Here is a 20,991-nt window from a genome sequence, read left to right on the forward strand (position 1 = left end):
ATATGTTATCACCAAATGGCTCTCTCTCCTATCTAAACTCTCTGGTAACATATTTAATAAGAATAATACTGGTTTAAATAGTATACTACGCAGTAGAATTTTCTGTAAACATTCATATATTTGTATCCAATAATTTTTTGCTTCAGTACATGTCCATCACATATGATACAAGGTTCCCTCTTGTCCTGTAACTTTACATTTCCAACATATATTTGACATAACTTTATACATTTTTGACAACTTATCTGGTGTCATGTGCCATCTGTAGAACATTTTGTATACATGTTCTTTAAAATTTACCAATTTTTTAAATTTTATATTAATTTTCTATATTTTCCCAGTAATCAATATCAGTATTATGCCCTATATTTTGCACCCATTTGGTCATACAATCTTTTACCACTTCATCTTCCATCTTAATTTCTAATAACAGTTCATACATTTTTAAAATTAATTTGTCATCTGTTTCTAATAATATTTTATGCAGGGGTATTTGCTCTTCATAAAAGCCCTCCTTTTTATCTTTTACATATCTAGATTCCAGTTGTATTCCAGACCACCAATCTCTACATATATATCTTGTTCTTCCAGCTCGTCTTTTGTTTTTAATTCAAAATTTCCTTTTAGTAGTTCTTTATATCTGAGCAGTCTGTTTACGGTCGTAAGTTTGGGTTGTGTAAAGGCTTCTAATGGAGATATCCATGCTGGTATCTTTCTATATACAGTGGTGCCTCGCAAGACGATGTTAATGCATTCTGCGAAAAACGCTGTCTTGCGAAAACATTGTCTTGTGAAACACAGGTCTCCATTGGAATGCATTGAAATCCATTTAATGCATTCCAGTGGAAAAATCGCCATCTTGCGAAAATCATCCATAGGAAATATCATCCTGAGGAACGCGGTTCCCCATTGGAATGCATTGAAACCTATTCAATGCATTCCAATGGGGAAAATTCGTCGTCCTACAGAAATCATCCATAGGAAACCATAGTCTTGTGAGGCACCATAGGGATCACAAAAAGTCATCATCTTGCGGATTAATCGTCCCGTGAGGCAATCGTCTTGCGAGGCACCACTGTACAGTATCTGATATCATATCTTGTTCCAGGGACTTAATAGAGATCTTCTTATCAAATGGTTGTTAAAATATTTATGGTCTTTAGCTTTTTCGTACCACAAAAATGCATGCCAACCAAGCATCAGATCATGTCCTTCCAGCTTGAGTAATCTATTATTTTTAAGAGTCATTCATTCCTTTATCCAGACTAATACACAAGTTTCATAGTATGTACTCCAATCAGGGAGGCCAAATCCAGCTCTTTGTTTGGTATCTTGCATAGCTTTAATTTTAATTCTTGCTTTTTTTATTTTGCCCAATGAATGTCATCACCATCTTACTGAGATCTTGAAGAAAACTTTGTTTAAGGAATGCTGGGATAGTCTGGAAAAGAAATAGTATTCTGGGAAGAATTTTCATCTTAATTGTCACTCTTCTCCCCATCAAGGACAATTGTAGAGTCTGCCATTTTTTGAGATCCTTTTGGATATCATCTAGTAGAGCTCAAGGCTCTTCTGGATGAAACCAATGCCCTGGATCCATTCCAGTCAGGCTTCTACTGTTTGTAGACCCACCACAAAAATACAACAAATGTTATGGTTAGCAAAGGACAGAAGGGACCCCCTCACCACTGCAGGAGTACACCGGATACCTTGCAGTTGTGGCCAGGTATATATTGGAACCGCAAAACGCAGTATTCACACCAGAATCACAGAACATGAGAGACACTGCAGACTAAAACAACCGGAAAAATACAGCTTGCAAAAGGTCAACGAACTATACCCAGACTCAAGGACCAGAGATCATTGCACAAAAAAGACCAGCTAATGACACCCATCAATCACAGTGACAGATAATCTCTCCCCCTTATCACAACAATACATCCACAACAAACACACACTGATCATCATCATCGCCCTATCTCCTGAAAAGGACAAAAGCTGTTCCCACATTTATTAATTATCCAACAAACAGCGACAGAGCATGGACTGAGTTCCTACTCCAGTCCTCTGAAGATGTCGGCCACAGAGACTGGCGAAACATCAGGAAGAACAACCTTCAGAACAAAGAGCCAAAGAGCCCGAAGAACCCACAACAACCATCTGATCCTGGCTGTGGAACCCTTTGAAAATATATTGGGTAGAATTTCTGTCTCGAGAACCTCTTTCATCAGAGTTGAGGATATCCGGCAGGCATCTATTCTTGACCATGATTTGTGGCTATTAGAGCAGAAGGGGTAGTCTCTTGTCTTTGGTTATCTTGCTCTCTAAGGGTCTGTCAAGTTTAGTTCTGCCATTTGTAAAAAATTTTTGGGGGGATTTTTGTTCTTCTTTTCCTTTTTGTTGCTTTTTCTGATTTTGTGTCTAAATCATTATTGAAAACTGCACTGAATTCTCCCATCACACAGTATTCATCATTTCTATTTGTCAAGATTTGTTGACATTCCTTATAGAAATTCTGTTGATTTCCATTGGGCGCATACAAGTTTATAATCAGCGATTTCTTTGTTTCTCTGAATTTCTACCATCACTATTCTCCCTTCTCCTGAGGAGAATACACATTTTGGGTGCAGTTCTTTTCTTACAAATGCAGCTACTTCTCTTTTTTTAATTTTTATCTGCTGCTGCAAATAATTTACCAAGTTTTGGACATTCTAATAAACGTTGGTCTATCTTCCTCGCATGTGTTTCTTGTAGACAGATGTCTAGTTTTTGCAGTTGTAAAAATATTCTTTTTTCGCTTCTGAGGTGAGTTTAATCAATTTACATTAAATGGGATAGTTGTAAGTTGTTTATTTTCTTTGTTTTATCCATCTTTATTATCACTCTGTTTTTCCCCCTTGTCCTTCTCATTTCCATAGGTAGTGATGCTATTGCTCTTTGTAATTCTTCTGAATCAACATCCAATTGTGTTGTTGTTGCAATAGTTCCTTGCGTTTGTTCTTCTGTTGCCTCTATCTGATTATTTCCCTCTTGCAGACCCAGCTCAAACAAGAAGAAAGATACACACACACAGGGTTGACCCTTGATTTATCTTGATTTATCTTCCCTCCCCCCATTAATCAGGCAGGATCCTCCCCTTGTGGAAACTCTGTTGAACCGGGTTGGCTTGTGTACCTGGAAGAGCGGGCAGGAGGCCCAGAATGGCTGAACTCTGGTGAACTGCACAGAGGCTTTGATGACAAGGTTGCCTTGCTAGGGTTTGTTTTGTAGTTCATTATATAACAGAGGTTTTGTGGGTTTAGTAGATATAGTTGATGCATTACCCTCAGCTGGTCTTTGGTCGGCTGGGAAGCAGGACAGGAAGACGGACCTGCTCATTCCACACCAAGGGGCGTTTCTCTTGCCCCAGGTGAGGCATCAGCACTTCCAACAAAGAATCCAGAGAGACAGTCCAACCACTTGTCCAGCCACTTGATGTCAGATGATGGTCTGTGGAGATGATTAGCTGGCTGGAGAGCTCAGTGGCTTAGGGATCTGGCTGCAGAGCCAGAGGTAGGAAGTTGGAGGGGAGGGGAGGGGACACCCCCTTGTTCCCCTTGACCCCACACAGTAAAAAAATAGATTATGAGGATGCTCTGCCACCCCGAGTAGACATGGTCTAGAGGGGCGGGGTATAAATCTAATAAATAAATAAATACTTGTCTAGGCCAGATATCCATCAAGACATGTCCGTGGTGTCCATGGGCTCCCCCTGATACGGCTGTTGGGCTGACAACCAACGTGAGAAATCCCCAGCACAATCCGTTGGGGGAACTCATCACCCCCTCTGGCCACTCTGCAAGCTCAGGCAGAGGAGATCCTTGGGTGGCAGGGGGTGCACCAAGAGGACCCTGAGGCTCTCTCATCCTCCGGTCATGGGACAGGCACGCTTGCACTTTGGAGATTGCTGGGCAGGGGACAGGATGTACGACGGGTCAAGATGATCATCAGATCATGCCAGCTGCAGCTCCTGGGCACCTGCTGGGCCCAGCTGGATATAAAACTGACCCTCAAGCAGGCTTCAGTTACACCAGCTGCGGCTCCTTGTTCACCTAGGGTCAAATTCTGGACCACACAGCACTTCCGGGGAATTGGCCTGGCTTTAAAAAGAAGCTGGGGTTTTGTGACTGGGTGGGGTCACGAATTCCCTGGTCCCTCTGCTGGAAGGCTTTCCTTCTTTTTCTTTTCTTTTCTTGCCCAGGGCCTGCTTTCCTGCCACCATCCAGGGACCCTGAGGACATCCCCCAAATTCTGAACAATGCTTTGCGTGGCGGATGACGTGGACTTTTGTCCAGGGACGGCCAAGCTAACCTACACAAGTTGGTCTTTCCCTTTTCAAACATCGCAGCAAGAATCTCTCTTGGTTTTGCTGCCACAGAGGAATCCGGCTACCCCTTTGGCAAAGGTCACAAGAAGACAGCCACCTTCTTGCCTAATAAAGCAATATTATAAGTTCAGAGGTTGATTTCCAGCTGATAACAAACAAGTCGGAGTACCGACTGGCTCACCATAATTTGGCAATTAAACCAGGAATCACTAATGATTAACTTGATGGTGCCACAGAGCGTCAGATGTACAAAGTCCAGGCTGTGGAGCATAAATAAGGTTCCCCTCCTGGCCTCTGGAGATCCTGCTGTGCCCACTGCCAGCCACCATGGAGCCTCTGGGGACGGTCACCCTTTTCCTGGGAGTTTGTCTCTCTTGCCTTCTCCTCTTGGCCGCCGTGAGGAGCAGGACGCAGGGCAAGGGAAGGCGGCCGCCAGGCCCAACACCTTTGCCTGTTGTGGGGAACATCTTGCAGCTGAAGACAAGCTTCCTCAGTAAGGCTCTTGAACAGGTGAGCTGCAGAAGGAAGAGCCTCCCACCGCCAGGCTCTCTAAGTCTAAGGGGTTGTGGTTTCATGACTGGCTCTCGTTTGCTGACTCTCCAGGTTTGGTTTGTTCAGCAGCTGAAACAAGCCTGAGCGAAGTTAGTTTGCAGACAGACAGTGACAGCAAGGGGCAAGGCAGGCTGAAGAGCACGAGAGGGTGTAGCATCCCTGCCCCAAGGAGCTTGCAGTAGGCCATTCAGTCCAAGGCAGAGGAAGGATAAGAGTGAAAAGGCAGGGAGGGTGGGGGGCATAGAAAGGCTGGGTTTGAAGGAAGAGCCAGAGAATGCAAAATGATGCTAGAATGGTGCCTTTAAGACATCTTCCGTATGTGGTTATTGTCCAGACAGCCCTGCATGAAATAGGCAGACTTATTAGGAGAAAAATGTTTGCCGAGAGATCACTGTGTTAACCTCTGTCAGCAAAAACAAAAGAGAGAGACAGAAGCCTCGGTGAACCTCTGAGCTCCCAAATTGTGTTCCTTCTGGACAAAAATCCACTTCAGGAACATCGTGGTGAAGTGGTCAACAACCCAACGGAATCCTTGCCAATCGCTGAAAATAGTTGTATCTCTCCATGAGTAGACAGACGGGCAGGCAGAGTCCCTGTGGTGCTGCTGCTGCAGCCATCGACGATCAGGTTGTGCTGCCTCCAAACCAGTTTCCCAGATTCTTTACTCAAGAGATTCTTCTCTTTCCTTCACTTCCTCTCCTCTTTTGAGTGATCAGCTGTAACAATTTGTGAGATAGAGAGAGAGATAAGGAAAGCCCAATGTGTGCATGGAACACCTTTGCCAAACCTTTTCTTATTCCCTGACCCTGCCTCCCAAACTTGATGAAGTGGGTTGCTAAAACAACTTCCGCTCCATCTTTTCCCCCCAAGAGATCCTTCTTTATTTAATATTGCATTCAGAGGTGAAGCAAGGTCTTTGGAAAACTCTGAGAGTCTGAGTCCAAAACCTGATTTTGCCAGGTTCTGAGGACAGGCAGGGTTGGACAGCATCAAGGTTCAGTTCCCTTTTGTCCTCTTGAATGGGTGAGTAAGGTCCCTTTTAGTCATTCCCCTGGCTGAATGGAAACGAACGGACCACTTTCAAACTATTAACACTGGTGCAATTTTTTTGAGTTATTGCAAGCATAACGGTCTTTCCCTGGTTTTTCTCTAGCTCAGTGAGAAGTACGGACCCGTGTTCACCGTGCATTTTGGACGGTTACCTGTCGTGGTTCTCCATGGCTACGATGTCATAAAAGAAGCTCTGATTGACCACGCAGATGAGTTTGCACCCAGGGGACGCCTACCGTTTTTTGACAGAATCAGCAAAGGGCGAGGTAGGTTTTGCTGGTTGCTAGTCCTCATGGGAGGTGGGACCATCTCCTCCGCCCAGGGGGAGGGAAGGGGCACTGAGATTAAAAAAGCAATGGGGGAAAAATCAGCTCACATGGAGGGCTGTTCAATGAGGTCTTTTAGCAGTCACAACCAGGGGGGTGAAGGCTGTTGGTCCCAATTTGGTTGCATTTGGTCAAATTCTACTTACATTTTCTCCTTGGCCTTGTTTCACATTGTGCTGTGAGATGCTGATCTTTATCCCATATTGGAATTCATAAACACTTTTTAAACATTTCCCCCAAATTACATGTTCTTCCCATTGACTAAACTAATCTTTTTCACTCATGTTCTTTTTAAAATAATTCAGTCTAAGACAGATAACATTTGAGTAAGACAATCGAATTGTGCAAACATAATGATCAGGTGGCAGAACCCAGATTGTAACATAAAGATCCACTGAAGTTGGAACTTATTCCACTGCTTTCCTCACGGAAAAGCGGCATCGGGCAAAACCGATGTCTTTTATCTCATCAAAGTATAGATCTTTTATGCCGCTGAGACCTTGAGCGTCCCTTTATGGCAGAAAGGTGGAACATAAATTTAATAAATAGAACAGACATTTAATTGAGATTTGGAATGGATCTGGGGAATGACCGATTAACGTGGTTTTGTCTTTGATCATTCTGGAGATGTCTAGCACAGTAGGAGAGCAGGTTCTCCATAAAGCCAGTTTTAGGGAAATATTGCCTTACAAGATAAAAGGAGGGACCCTGTTGGCAAATAATATAGGAAATGGGATTCGGACATTCAGATCTGCATGCTTAGTGTGGTCTTTCTCCCTGGTTCCAGGGATTATCGCCAGCAATGGGGAAAGATGGAAGGTGCTCCGGCGCTTTGCCCTCACCACCCTGCGCAACTTTGGGATGGGGAAGAAGAGCATCGAGGAGAGGATCCAGGAGGAAGCCCAGTATCTGCTGGAAAAGTTCCAGGACACAAAAGGTAGGTCAGGACCGTTGACCCCCCCTCAGTCATTTTCTTGAGAAGGGGCCTGCCTAAAACCTAGGAGATCAGTGCTGCTTTGAAAGGTTCTTTAAAGTCCTGTCGAAGCATCACTGATGCGCTGTGTCAGTCAGCAACCATGAAAAAAAAATGGAGAGCTATGTCTCCCTTCCCCTCTGAAGGAAAGCCAAGTAGACATTTTTCATTTATGTTCAATGGAATCTCCAAAGGGCCAGCCAGCCGGCCACCCACCCACTGTTCTTGACAAATCTTTACCTTTAGAAAGGAAAGAAGCTCTTCTCCATACAAGGTGTTTGTGGTCTGCTCTGTTTTGTTCTATCAAAGCATTCTTGAGGCACATTTCTATAAGCTGCACCTAAGCGTTTGTCTCCAGGCCTGTTTTTGGTTGTTATTGTCTTGTTTTTTGACATTTGTTAGAACATGCACACAATCTCATTATATATACATTTTTTCACCCATTCCTTCTGCCCTGCTGTTTTCTTACGTGTTGTAAACAGCCCAGAGTGGCCTTGTATACAAGTTGAAGGAAGGAAGGAAGGAAGGAAGGAAGGAAGGAAGGAAGGAAGGAAGGAAGGAAGGAAGGAAGGAAGGAAGGAAGGAAGGAAGGAAGGAAGGAAGGAAGGAAGGAAGGAAGGAAGGAAGAAAGAAAGAAAGAAAGAAAGAAAGAAAGAAAGAAAGAAAGAAAGAAAGAAAGAAAGAAAGAAAGAAAGAAAGAAACTCTTATGTGTCTGTTGTCCCTGCTCTGTAGTGGCCCTTTTTTTTGAGCTCCTGGCTCTGAAAGAAACTCTGGCTTGGTTCTTGGTTCTGCTTGGCTCTGCGCAAGGTCCGGATGGGTTGCTCACATCTCAACTTGACTGCTGGTGAGGGCTTTCGTCTACAGTATGATTGTGTTCTGGTTCGGTGGCAATAGGAATTTCACAAGGAGAATTGTGACCCACCTCAAAAGGTCAGCTTGGATGTGGCCCTTGTTGACCGAGGTGACCACCGAAGGGGTATTTAACAAGTTAGACATTGCTGTTGGTGGTCAGTTGGGGTTTTCCTTCCCTGAGCCTTGGGGGACTCCACCGCTACCCACAAGGCACGGAGGGGGGCGTACACAGTTGACAGGGATGCTTCCTCATCATGTCCGGGTGCCGCCCCTGGGCCTATTGAGCCTTTCGTGGATAGTGCCCCACAGTGGCCCCATCCCTGCTGGCTTTGCTGCCTCGGTTTGGAACAGCTCAAGAGTTCTGCCTGTCGTTGCTGTGAGCCCACACAAAGGCAGGCCATTCCGCTACTGACCTCCGGCAGGCGGTGTTGTTTTCCATCCCAGCTTTCTTTTATTCAGAAGCACTTGATGGGGCTTATGGTCATTGCAAGGGATAACAAAAGCAAACACAAGTAAGTCTGGCAATGGAATTGTTAAAATATGACAACAGCAGCAGCAGCAGCAGCAACAACAATAAAAGTGTTAACTTTAATTCAGTCTGTAACTGATTCAAATTGTCAGAATAGTTCAAAGTGTGTGACCAGGATTGATTTTGGGGCATAAGCTGGAAACCATGCAAGCAGCGTGTGCAGCCTCTCGTGCGCGGGGTGTCCTTGGACTGGGCAGTCACTCACACCCTCAGCCACACACCTTGGCACAAGAGAGCCTGGAAAAAGCAAGCACCGCTTACACAGCTGCCCTTGTGTGCATGGCATTGTGTGTTAAGGTTCGGCCAGTTGTTTCACCATTTCCAGGGAGGAGCCAGCTCTGGTTTCTGGCTGGCTGGGCGAGGAGGCTAGTGGAGTCTTTTTGTTCTTCCAGGGAAGCCCTTTGACCCCATCTTCCTGCTCAGCTGCGCTACGTCCAACATCATCTGCTCCATCGTCTTTGGTGCCCATTTTGATTACGATGACGAGAGGTTTCTAGCCCTCCTCAACACATTCAATGACAACTTCAAGATTGCTAGCTCTCCTTGGGGACAGGTAAGACCCTCGTCCACTTGGTCCATGAGGTGCTGTTGTGTGAACTTTTATTGGTCTTGTGCCTAGAGGGCTCCCCTGTGGGCCCACACATAGGTGGTCCTGAGTGATGGGGAGGGGAGGGGCTCCTGCCCCCAAAGGGTTGGCGGTCTACCTGGACATCACGAGAAGAACGGCAGAGAGGAAGATGGGAGGGTCTTCTGTCAGAGGCCAAGGGTCTTCTGTTGCGATCCGACATCTCCAGCTGCCAGGCCCCTCAGAAAGGCCAGGCACGCGGGAAGAGGCCACCAAGTTCCCTGTCATGCAGGATTTGGGTTTTCACCACCAGGTTTTTGAATTTAAGGTATATTGGGTAGATCTGTGTGCTTTCCTGCTGCCCAAAGGAGACTTTCTGGATCTTCCTCCCCAGCCCCTTCCATGAGACCTAGAAAAGTCATAGCCATGCTTACGAGGGCCACCGAAATGGCCACAAAGCCACTGGACCTTGTTCGGCTTTGGGATGTTCCAGTCAGTTTCACTGAGCTGAAGCAGGTGCTCTCTTTGCCCACAAGCACCCTGGAGGGGAAAAGGGACGGTTGACACCAGTGACCGGGACGGGTCTCTTCTGCCTTGCCTTTCAGATGGCCAATCTCTTCCCATCTTTCATGGACCTCATTCCTGGGCCTCACCAGAGAGTAACCAAAAATGTTGAAAAATTAAAAGAGTTTGTTTCCCAAGCGGTGAAACAGCACAAGGAGACTCTGGATCCCAGCGCCACCCGGGATTTTATCGACTGCTTCCTTATTAGAATGGAGCAGGTAAGTTTAAAGGCAGAGCCCACGGTCCAAGGGAGTGAGAAGCTCGCCCGTGGGCTCACACGTTGGAGGGGAGCTCCTTGGTCTGAGGGGAAGCTAAGAGGGTTGGTCGTCAGTGGACCGAGTGCCCAGGGTGGGAGGCTGGCCCTGCAGCCTCGGTGGCACCACCAAACACTCGGAATACAGCCAAGCAGCCTTGGCACCAGGGAGGGAAATGCCAGGGGCTGGTGGGCTAAACACACAAAACAAACAAACTATATACTAGTTATACACACACACACACACACACACACACACACACACATATACATACATATACATATACATATAATCTATATATCCATTTCTAGATAAAATTAAAGAATATAAATAGAGAAACTATGATAAGAAACTGTTGGAAGAGGATAGGGGTAGAATGGAACAATTAATTACCGAGGGCGAAATAGAGGAAATAATAAATAAATTGAAGGCAGGGAAAACACCTGGAACAGAATTAGGTCCACAATACTATGAAATATATTTTTTGGTTGTTGTAGGTTTTTTGGGCTGTTTGGCCGTGTTCTGAAGGTTTTTCTTCCCCATTCTCTGGCCGGCAGATCCTTCAGAGGATCCCTCAGATACAAATACTCAACAATCCCATTCACTACACCAGAACACAGAGAGAGTTCTAGCTCCTGTCCTCTGAAGATGCTGACTACCTGATTAGGCATCCTTCAGTCTCGAGAGACTATGGTAATGTGCACTGTATGGAGGACTTGAAGTGTCCTCTCCAGGGCACGAAGCCTGGGTAAAATAATATGGAGGATAGGCTGTTACCCAAGCAGCAAATCCCCCCTCTCCACGTCGCTGAAATAGTACAACGGAAAGGCAAGAGCCAATACAACTGGTTCCAGCGATGTCTCAGGAGTTGCCAGAACGACACGAACTGCCTCCGGGACTCTGGCTTTGGATTTTGCCTCGAGGTTAACTCCTGAAGCCTTTTCCATCAGTGGATATAGCCACAAGGCAGTGGAGGTTTGAAATCGGAGTTTTCCTTCTCCTAGATGGGCTGCTTTCCGAGGCTGACGAGCCCCACCTACCCACCTACAGAGACTGGCAAAATGTTAGGAAGAAAAACCTCCAGAATATGGCCAAACAGCCCAAAAAACCTACAACAACCATCGGATCCCGACCATTAAAGCCTTTGAGAATACATATATATTTTTATTTGTTTAAATTATTTTTTCTCTTACGTAAACATCATTTGATTCCTGGTTTTGTCTTCTGTTGTCTGCAAGCCAGGTACTGGTACATATTTTATTTTATTTTTTATTTTATGGGCTTCATTTGACAGGTTCCATGCTCCTTTTCTGCCAGTTTGAACCTCTCCTATTTATTAGATGGTTTCATATAAGAGCCTCGTGGCGCAGTGGTTAAACCGCTGTACTGCAGCTAAAACTGTGCTCACGACCTGGGGTTCAAATCCCAGGTAGCCGGCTCAAGGTTGACTCAGCCTTCCATCCTTCCGAGGTCGGTAAAATGAGTACCCAGCTTGCTGGGGGGGGGGGCAATGTGTAGCCTGTATAATTAAAATTGTAAACCGCCTGGAGAGTGCTTGTAGCGCTATGGGGCGGTATAGAAGTCCAATAAATAAATAAATAAATATATTATATTTTTATCAAGCTCAGTTAAGTTGGTGGCACTGATTATGCCTCATGTTTCTTCAGGAAAAAAAGAACGGCGCATCAGAGTTCACCCCTGAAAACCTGGTGGCCTCCGTACTTGATTTGTTTGGAGCGGGAACAGAAACAACCAGCACGACCCTCAGATACGGGCTCTTGATTCTCCAGAAATACCCGGAGGTAGAAGGTAAAACAGACCCTTCAACTACCTGCTAGCATCTCAAGTACATTCCCTCCCCTCCGTGGTCTCCCCTTTCAGGTTCTCCATGTCTCATCACGGCCCCATAGAATTCCTGCCAGGGTGACTAAAGGCCACATTCTATGACAGGATTTTGGGTGATCATGGAAGTTAGCTTGGGTTCCAGTGGGTAAAGAATCACAGTAAATATGCAAGCCAAACCAGGAAGGATCCACCAGAACTGCCACCAGAAAAAGAGGTGGGAACTTGGAAGCTGTTGTGTTTTAGGCAAAAAGCTTTCTTCAGGGAAGCTAAATATTCAGAAATACTCATCCAGAATACAGTGGTGCCTCGCTTAACGAGCACACTGTTTAACGACGAATCTGCATAGCGATGCGGATTTTGCGATCGTTTTTACGATCGCATTGCGATGATCGGTAAGCATTTCGCTTACCGATTTTCGCATTGCGATGTTTTTTTAAACAGCTGATCGGCAGTTCCAAAATGGCCACAAGAAGAAAATGGCCGCCCGCAGCGTTTTCGCGCCCTGCCCTCGCTTACCGAGGCAGCGAAAATGGCGGCCCTATGGAGGATTCCCGCTTAGCGGTGAGTTTACCCCCCATTAAACGGAGTTTAATGCGTTCCTATGGGGTTTTCCATTCCGTTTAGCGATGTCTCCGGATATCGACGTTTTTCCTGGAACAGATTAACGTCGCTATGCGGGGCACCACTGTATTTGAAGAGAGCTCTGCTTCTAGGGTTCAAAAGCAGAGTGCATATATATACCATATACACTCGAGTATAAGCCTAGTTTTTAGCACAATTTTTTTGCTGAAAAAGCACCTCCTCAGCTGGTACTCAAAATGACATGTTCTCCCCTGCGGTGTGGGTGTTCTCCGGACTCCCCCGCTCATCTACGGGCCTGCAACATCTGCAGGTGTTCCGATGACCCGGGTCAAGTACACTGCATTTTTCAAACTTTGCAGGCAGACACCATGCTGGGAGGATAATAGCAGTCTAGGTCCAAATGAAGGAGCTGTAGATGAAAACTTTTTCCCCGGCAGTAGCCTGTCCCTACGTATTGCAAGGACCACTCTGAACAGAGGTCACAGTGAGGGCATCTTTGTTTACAAGCCCAGGGAAGCCCATTAACCCCCCCTTGCCTATTTTACCAGTAGCTGCTGCATTTTCCACCCTCAGCTTATATTCGAGTCAATAAGTTTTCCCAGTTTTTTGTGGCAAAATTGGGTGCCTCAGCTTATATTTGGGCCGGCTTATACTTGAGTATATATGGTATTTCCCCCTTCAATAAAAGTAGGCACCCAACTCCTCTGAAGAACACCTGTCATCTGAAATATGTTGTTGGGCCATGAAGAAATAATGGCCTGCATCTTGGGGTGATCAGAGAATAGAGCTGGAGAATGGAGACTCATCATCAGAAGAAGAAAGTCACATAGAGGAGGCCAAGCCACCCAATCCATCATCCAGCCTGTAGGGCAATCGGCCACCGGGCCAACCCTTCTGGCCAGATTTGAGGGCTTCCGTGGCATGTCGGGGCACTGGTGCTGAGCCTTTCCCATCCCTTTCCAGAGAAAGTGCATGAAGAGATTGACCGCGTGGTCGGCCGAGCCAGGGCACCATGCATAGCTGACCGCGGGCAGATGCCTTACACAGACGCCGTCATCCACGAAATCCAGAGGTTCATCTCTCTCGTCCCACTGAGTGTCCCCCACTCAGTGGTCAAAGACACCCCCTTCCGACAATTCGTCATCCCAAAGGTACCGGCTCTGCTTCTACTGCTTCTGTACTGCTAAGGCGACGGACGCAGCCCAGGGATACATGGATCTTGGCCAGGCTGAGGAGGATGAGTGTCTCAAGGAGACACTCATTAGGCCCATTAGGAAGAAACCTAGTTTGGCGGCGGACAAAACTGGCAATTATAGGCCCGTCGCCAACGTTTCCTTCTTAAGCAAGGTGGTCGAGAGGGTGGTGGCCGATCAGCTTCAAGCGCTCTTGGACAAAACGGACGCCCTGGATCCATTTCAGTCGGGCTTCAGGCCGCGCCATGGTACAGAAACGGCATTGGTCGCCCTGTGTGATGACCTGTTGAGGGAGGCCGACAGGGGTAAAGTGTCCCTGCTGGTCCTCCTCGATATCTCAGCGGCCTTTGATACCATTGACCACGGTATCCTCCTAGGGAGGCTCTCCGAGCTGGGAATAGGTGGCCTGGCCCTTGCCTGGCTCCGTTCCTTCCTGGAGGACCACCCCCAGAGAGTACAGCTTGGGGAGAGGGTCTTGGCCCCGTGGAGCCTCAATTGTGGGGATCCACAGGGGTCGATTATCTCCCCAATGCTGTTCAACATCTATATGAGGCTGCTGGGTGGGGTCATCAGGGGCTGTGGGGCATCGTGTCATCAGTACGCTGATGATACTCAGCTCTACATCTCCTTCCCACCTACCGCAGGAGATGCCGTCCTGTCCCTTCAGTGCTGCCTGGGGACCGTACTGCAATGGATGCAGGAGAACGGGCTGAGGCTGAACCCGGACAAGACGGAGGTACTGAGGGTGGGTCCCCCCCACAGTTGGGGATTTGGGAAACTCCCTCTCCTTTGGGGGGGTGACCCTCCCCACCAAGGATGGGGTCCACAGTCTGGGGATCCATCTGGACCCAGCGCTCACTATGGAATCCCAGGTGGCGTCGGTGGTCCGTACCACCTTTTTTCACCTTAGGCGGATTGCCCAGCTGCAGCCCTACCTTGATGTGGAGGCGCTCACTACCTTGGTGCATGCGCTCGTAATCTCGAGATTAGACCACTGTAATGCGCCCTACGTGGGGCTACCTTTGAGGCTGCTGCGGAAACTACAGGTGGTGCAGAATGCGGCGGCCAGATTACTTAGTGGAGTGAAAAAATACCAACACATCTCATCCACTCTGGCCGCACCGCATTGGCTGCCCATCCGATTCCACATCGACTTCAAAGTGTTGATGCTTAACTATAAAGCCCTAAACGGTTTAGGGCCTCGATACTTGGTGGAACGCCTACTCCCACCAAGATCTACCCGTGTCACTCGTGCGAGTCAGGAGGTGAGGCTGAGGAGCCTAACGCCGAGGGAGGCCCGGAAGGAAAAGACAAGAAATCGGGCCTTCTCGGCGGTGGCTCCTCGCCTCTGGAACAACTTACCTCCTGAGATTTGTGGGGCTCCCTCGCTGGGTATCTTTAAGAATCAATTAAAGACATGGATGTTTTGACAGGCCTTCCCATCAAATAATTCCTGACGCCTTTTTCCCCCTCTTTTATTGCTTCTCTCACTCTGTGCATCGATTTTACTATTTAAATTGTTTATATATTTTTATTGTATTTTTATGATTGTTAGCCACCTAGAGTGGTCCTGACCCAACCAGATAGGCGGGATATAAATGAAATATTAAAAAGAGAGAGAGAGAGAGATTGTGTGGGGGCTACCCTTAAAATTTGGTGATGGAAGAGCCAAAACATTTTTTACACAGTTCCAAACATGGTTGTGTTTTATGATAACAAAACTTTTCAAATCTCAGATAGCTGAATCGAGGGGTGGGATATCCTCATATCAATATAACATTTACTGACTGATGTGTTTGGTCTGTGAATTGAGTCTTTCCAGAAACTGAAAACAAAATCAGAAGCTAACAAAAAAATCTGAGGCCCAACCAGTGAGGGCAGGGAGAGGGATGGGAAGAACCACTGCCTGACAGAAAGACACTGAATCAGGACTCAGGCCAACGTCCATGCACTTGTCCAAAGGAACGGGAAACATAAAGGCTTGATTGCAACATTTGGCCCTGGGGAGGTTAGATTACCTGCACCAGAGGGGAAACGGATAAGTCCCGACCGAGCTCAATTTCACTGATTTTAAGAGGTCCACCTTTGTTTGAAACATTGGATTCGGACAGAAAAGCCAAGAGGAACGAGAAGGAAAGGGAAAGGGGTTAAAAAGGGGGCTTGGAAACCTGGCTCCTGGTCAGGTGAAGGGAGGAGAAGCACATCAAAAGCATCTCAGCTCAAACACAAACAGCAAACAGCATAACCCGCTGCTTTTTCTTCTCCTCAGGGCACCATCATCTTCCCTGTCCTGACCTCTGCGCTGTACGACAGCAAAGAATTTCCAAACCCCACAGAATTCGACCCACAGCATTTCTTGAACAAAGACGGGACCTTCAGGAAGAGTGACTACTTCGTGCCCTTCTCGGCAGGTAAAAGGGCTCTTCCCTCCATGGCCCGTCTCCCAGCCAATGACACTCCTGACCGGCTCTTTGGGGGCTTCCTCGTCTCCCACCACTCGGGCAGGGAGGGGTCACTGAGAAGGGTCAACCTCAAACCCTTCCTGACTTATCCTTACCAGTGATGGCAAACAGTCACACAAAACGAGGGTGGCGGCTGCTTCCTCATGTTGACTTTTAAGGATGTTGAGCATCAGAGAGAGTGTTTAAACCTTCTTGTTTAAGCCATTCCTTCTGGTCTCTCTCTCCCTCTCTCTTTGTGTGTGTGTTTCTAAAGGGTGGAGAGCTTGAGGGAAGTGCTCCATCTTGCTTGGAGGTGAGGTGTCTCATTCCAAAGAGAAGGACAGTAGCATCTTCTACTTAGAGCCCTTTAAGGTCTCAAAGCAGTAGATTGGGTGCTTGCATCTTTTTCAACTATCAGCCCTTTCTGCTAGTTACATCAGCCTGAAATTTAGCTCCTCGTTGGATGAAAATGAAGGAAAGCAAGCCCACAGTCTGGGTTTCACCTCTCCTACCTTGCCTTGCTCTTCCCCACCACAATGACCAGAATTGAGGCTGCAGATAATGTTCTGAGGAGGTGTTCCTGGAAGGCCACATTCCCCTTGACCTTGTTGTGAGGTTTTCCCCCAGCTGTTGAGGAAGACTCTCTTCTTGCTTACCTTCCCACCTTTCTTTCCCTTGCAGGTAAACGGATCTGCGCAGGGGAGGGCCTCGCCCGCATGGAGCTTTTCCTCTTCTTGGTCACCATCCTGCAGCACTTCAAACTGAAACCCCTCCAGGACCCCAAGGACATCGACATCTCCCCTCTCCTGAGCAGCACCGGCAACCTCCCTCGGCCTTATCGGCTCTGCGTTCTCCCTCGCTGAGGAGAAGGAGGCCTCTGGCCCATCAGATACCATCTGGCAGTTGACCAGTTCAGACCTTGGGACTGAGCCTGTCTACATTTTCCAGCCTACCTTGTCTGGGCAGCAAAACTGTAAATTTGCAAATCCCTGAGAGCCCTTTGCTTAGATGCAGGGAATCTGTTTTCCTAGAACATAGGTCAGGGAACAGGGGTAAATTACCCCAAATGGGGTAAAAGTGAAAATCCTGGGGGTAATGAGCAGAGTGCTACACCCCTCCCTCCCACCCCCCCACCCTCTGCAGCCAAATCTCAAATTGTAAGCCACCTCTCCCTGTTACTTCCTGATTGCAGCAGGCACTTGTAAATCCTCCATTAGTTCAGAGATCAGAGATAAGCTCCTTGATTGGTTGCAGCTGTGGATTAGCCCCAGGCAATCAATCATTCCGGGAGTTCTGAATAACTGCTTCCTCTGGAAATGACTGCAAACAAGCAGCAGGAGGGAAAGGAGCAAGGAGAAAGCAAGGGAAGAAAGGTGCGAGAGACCAAGGACTTCATCAAGCTTATTTAAATGTATGTAATTGGAGAAAATGGAGGGAGAAAATGGAGGGAGGGAGGAAATGGATGGTGGATGGGTGGGTGGATGGATGTGTGTGTGTGTGTGTGTGTGTGTGTGTGTGTGTGTGTGTGTGTGTGTGTGAGAGAGAGAGAGAGAGAGAGAGAGAGAGGGAGAGAGAGAGGGAGTGAGTGAGTGAGTGAAGGAGACTGACTCAAAACTATGAAAAAGAACAGGCAAGAAAAAGAGAAAGCTTGAATTAAGGCTGGGGGAGGTGGCTTTTTAAGGTGCTGTCTAGGTTATCATTGCTTTCCTTCCAAGAAGCCGGCATCTTTAAATTTCGTGGCTAGCAAAACTTTAATGCAACTTGCTAGGCACATTGGACACCTTACTACTCCCTATGCCACACCATGGCTGGAGTGCAATGTGTTCCAGCAAAAATAGTGCACATCGTTATCAAATTTGGTGCATTCTGCTAGTCGGTACACAGCCTGTGTAGATTCAATAATATTTTTAATTCAAATAATGTATGATTTCCTTCCTTTTGAATCAAGGGAGTAATGTCGGCGTATATAAAATTGGGGGGGGGGGGGGGGGTAAAAGGTAAAAAAGTTCCCTGACCCCTGTCCTAGAAGGAGGGCCTGGACTTCAGAACATGCAGCAGCCTGCTCGAATTCGTTTTTCCTCAAATGACCGATATATCAATTTTGTTCCTTCTTTCTTGTTCACCACAAATGTGCTTTTTACTGCTATAAGCGTTTGTATTTTTGTATTGAGATAAGATAGAACTTCTTGTCTGTAACCTTCCTAGCTAAAAATGTTTAATTGAGATATATATTTGTCTGACTTGTAAGTATTTATACCTTAAGTTCAGTCTTTATGCATTTTTATGTATCGGTATCTACTGCTTTACCTGCTTTATCTACTACGTTCCCATAGTCTCTTGAGACTGAAGGATGCCTACGTAAATCCTGCTGCTTTTGTTCACAGCTGTAAAAAATGATATGTTGGATCATATGTCTTTGACTTCTAAAAGTTCTTCATGTTTTCAGTAGTTTCTGGATTTTTGTGCATAGAAGTAATTAAAACTTGCAGATATAGACAATCTAATGCGGCCAGGACTCATTTTTCTCTGTTTACTTTATTTATTTATTTATTTATTTATTTATTTATTTATTTATTTATTTATTTATTTTATATCCCGCCTATCTGGTTGGTTAAGACCACTCTAGTGGAAATCATGGTTTATTCTTATCCTCTGAAGTGAGACTTGTTTGGAAGCTACTTTTCTCATGAACCAGGTAGGAGCAAGCAAATAACTTATATCTTGATAACACGTTAGAATTTTGATATGATGGCCACGATTGTCTGGTTCACACTGGTATTCAACCCTATCAGGGATAAATGTTCAGATGCTAGAGACCACGACAGACTCCAACTACTAATTAATAACCACGTGTCAGGAAATAAATCCTGACTTTTACGGGGACCCTTTTCAGGCTTTTCCTTCCCTTCTTCTGGAGGCATCCTGGGTCTACGCAGCTTGCCAAAGGCCACACGAGGTGGGTTTACTTGAGGGAAGGCCCAGCGGGGGGGGGGGGGGTGGAATTGAACCCCCAGCCTCTGGCTCTGCAGTCAGATATCTAAACCACTGAGCTAGCCAGAGAGTTCAAACAACTCAGAGGTGTTATAAAGATCTGTAGCGTTCTACTTTTGACCATGACAAAACAGGGATATCAAATCGTCCATGACATGAAGAAAGGAGACAAGGAAGTTTTGTAGAAACATCCAGTCACCGTCAGAAGGAAGGATGGAAGAGAAACAGCCTCCCTCTCTTGCAACCACCCTTTGGGGTTCCCTCCCGGGATGCTGAATTTGCAGGACGGCTAAGCAGAAGGCTGCCGATGTGCCACAAGGGGAGCAGAGAGTTTGGGGAAATCTCCAGAACTACAGCTTGGAGACTCTCTCAGCTCTCCTGAAGCAGCCCCTGTGGTGACCAGCAGGCTCTCAACGCCATGTCCAGTTGCAGTGGGACAACCTAGCCAAGGCTGTCTCTCCTTAGAGGTACGCACACGACAAGCAGGAAAAGACCCCAGGCTCTTGTGAAAGGGTCAAGCAGCTTCTTAAGAACCAAGAAGCACAAAGGAATAGCTGCCCAGCTTCACGAAACTGGGCATCTGCCTGAATGTGCTATTTCGTGATGATGATAAGGAGACGTGTAGCTCTTCCCATCTACAAGTATGTCCTTCAGGTTCATTTCTGAAAGAGAACTGGGAATAGTCTCCCCTTTCTGAAGTGATAAGGAGTAAACCCAAGGTACCCAAAGCAGCTCTGAAATCAAAGCAGGGCTCTCCGAACTCCGAAATACTGATTTGGCACTTCAGAGGGGTTAAATGAGCTGAGATTTTTTTAAAGTTGGTAAATAGAAGTAATGCAGATAATACCACTCTGATGGCAGAAAGTGAGGAGGAATGAAGGAATCTTGTAAAGAGGGTGAAAGAGGAGAGTGCAAAAAGCGGTCTGAAGCTGAACATCAAAAAAAAAAAAAAACAACTAAGATCATGGCCACTGGTCCCATCACCTCCTGGCACATAGAAGGGGAAGATATGGAGGCAGTGACAGATTTTACTTTCTTGGGCTCCAGGATCAATGCAGATGGGGACAGCAGCCACGAAATTAAAAGACGCCTGCTTCTTGGGAAGAAAGTGATGAGAAACCTAAACAGCATCTTAAAAAGCAGAGATATCCCCTTGCTGACAAAGGTCCACATAGTCAAAGCTATGGTTTTTCCAGTAGTGATGTGTGGAAGTGAGAGCTGGACCATAAAGAAAGCTGACCGCCGAAGAATTTATGCCTTTGAATTGTGGTGCTGGAGGAGACTCTTGAGAGTCCCCTGGACTACAAGGAGAACAAACCTATCCGTTTTGAAGGAGATCAACCCTGAGTGCTCCCTGGAAGGACAGATCCTGAAGCTGAGGCTCCAATACTTTGACCATCTCATGAGAAGAGAAGACTCCCTGGATAAGACCCTGATGTTAGGAAAGTATGAAGGCAAGAGGAGAAGAGGACGACAGAGGACGAGATGGTTGGACAGTGTTATCAAAGCTACCAACATGAATTTGACAGACCTCCGGGAGGCAGTGGAAGACAGGAGGGCCTGGCGTGCTCTAGTCCATGGGGTCATGAAGAGTATAACTAAACGACTAAACAACATAGAAGTAATGCATAAGGTGACAAGAAAGCAGAGAGAGATTGACAGCTCAAGCACCAATGAAAAGTCCAGTCGCTGAGCCGCTGGGAGGGAATTCTTCTGCCAGTTTGCCAGTTTCAGAATATTTATTTTATTTGTTTTCTTGTTTGTTCTATAGCCTACTTTCTGCCAATAAGGAGACACAAAGGCAGCTCGCAATATTAAAAAGAATAGAATCGAAAACTTAATAAGTGAAATACGTTTTAAAAATGATTTAACTATATGCTAATTAAAATACAATTGAATAATTACTA

At 46.4% G+C, this 20,991-nt stretch overlaps 1 protein-coding gene across 1 annotated transcript; it reads left to right on the forward strand.

Moving 5' to 3' along the window:
* Positions 1-1,812: 1,812 nt before the first annotated feature.
* LOC110091169 (cytochrome P450 2C18-like) lies at positions 1,813-18,598 on the forward strand. Its single transcript, XM_078383441.1, has 9 exons — positions 1,813-4,876; positions 6,072-6,234; positions 7,082-7,231; positions 9,042-9,202; positions 9,820-9,996; positions 11,700-11,841; positions 13,423-13,610; positions 15,922-16,063; positions 16,775-18,598. The coding sequence occupies exons 1-9, from the start codon at positions 4,694-4,696 to the stop codon at positions 16,954-16,956; spliced, it is 1,488 nt and encodes a 495-aa protein (XP_078239567.1). The 5' UTR covers positions 1,813-4,693; the 3' UTR covers positions 16,957-18,598.
* Positions 18,599-20,991: the final 2,393 nt, after the last annotated feature.

Source organism: Pogona vitticeps, chromosome 1, assembly GCF_051106095.1.
Source record: "Pogona vitticeps strain Pit_001003342236 chromosome 1, PviZW2.1, whole genome shotgun sequence".
In the NCBI taxonomy this organism is placed as follows: domain Eukaryota; kingdom Metazoa; phylum Chordata; class Lepidosauria; order Squamata; family Agamidae; genus Pogona; species Pogona vitticeps.

Excerpts from the sequence above, each read along its gene's own strand:
- LOC110091169 (XM_078383441.1), top strand. The coding sequence starts at position 4,694 with ATGGAGCCTCTGGGGACGGTCACCCTTTTCCTGGGAGTTTGTCTCTCT. Across the intron at positions 9,997-11,699 it reads TCCTTATTAGAATGGAGCAG|GAAAAAAAGAACGGCGCATC; the intron begins GTAAGTTTAAAG and ends ATGTTTCTTCAG. Across the intron at positions 11,842-13,422 it reads GAAATACCCGGAGGTAGAAG|AGAAAGTGCATGAAGAGATT; the intron begins GTAAAACAGACC and ends ATCCCTTTCCAG.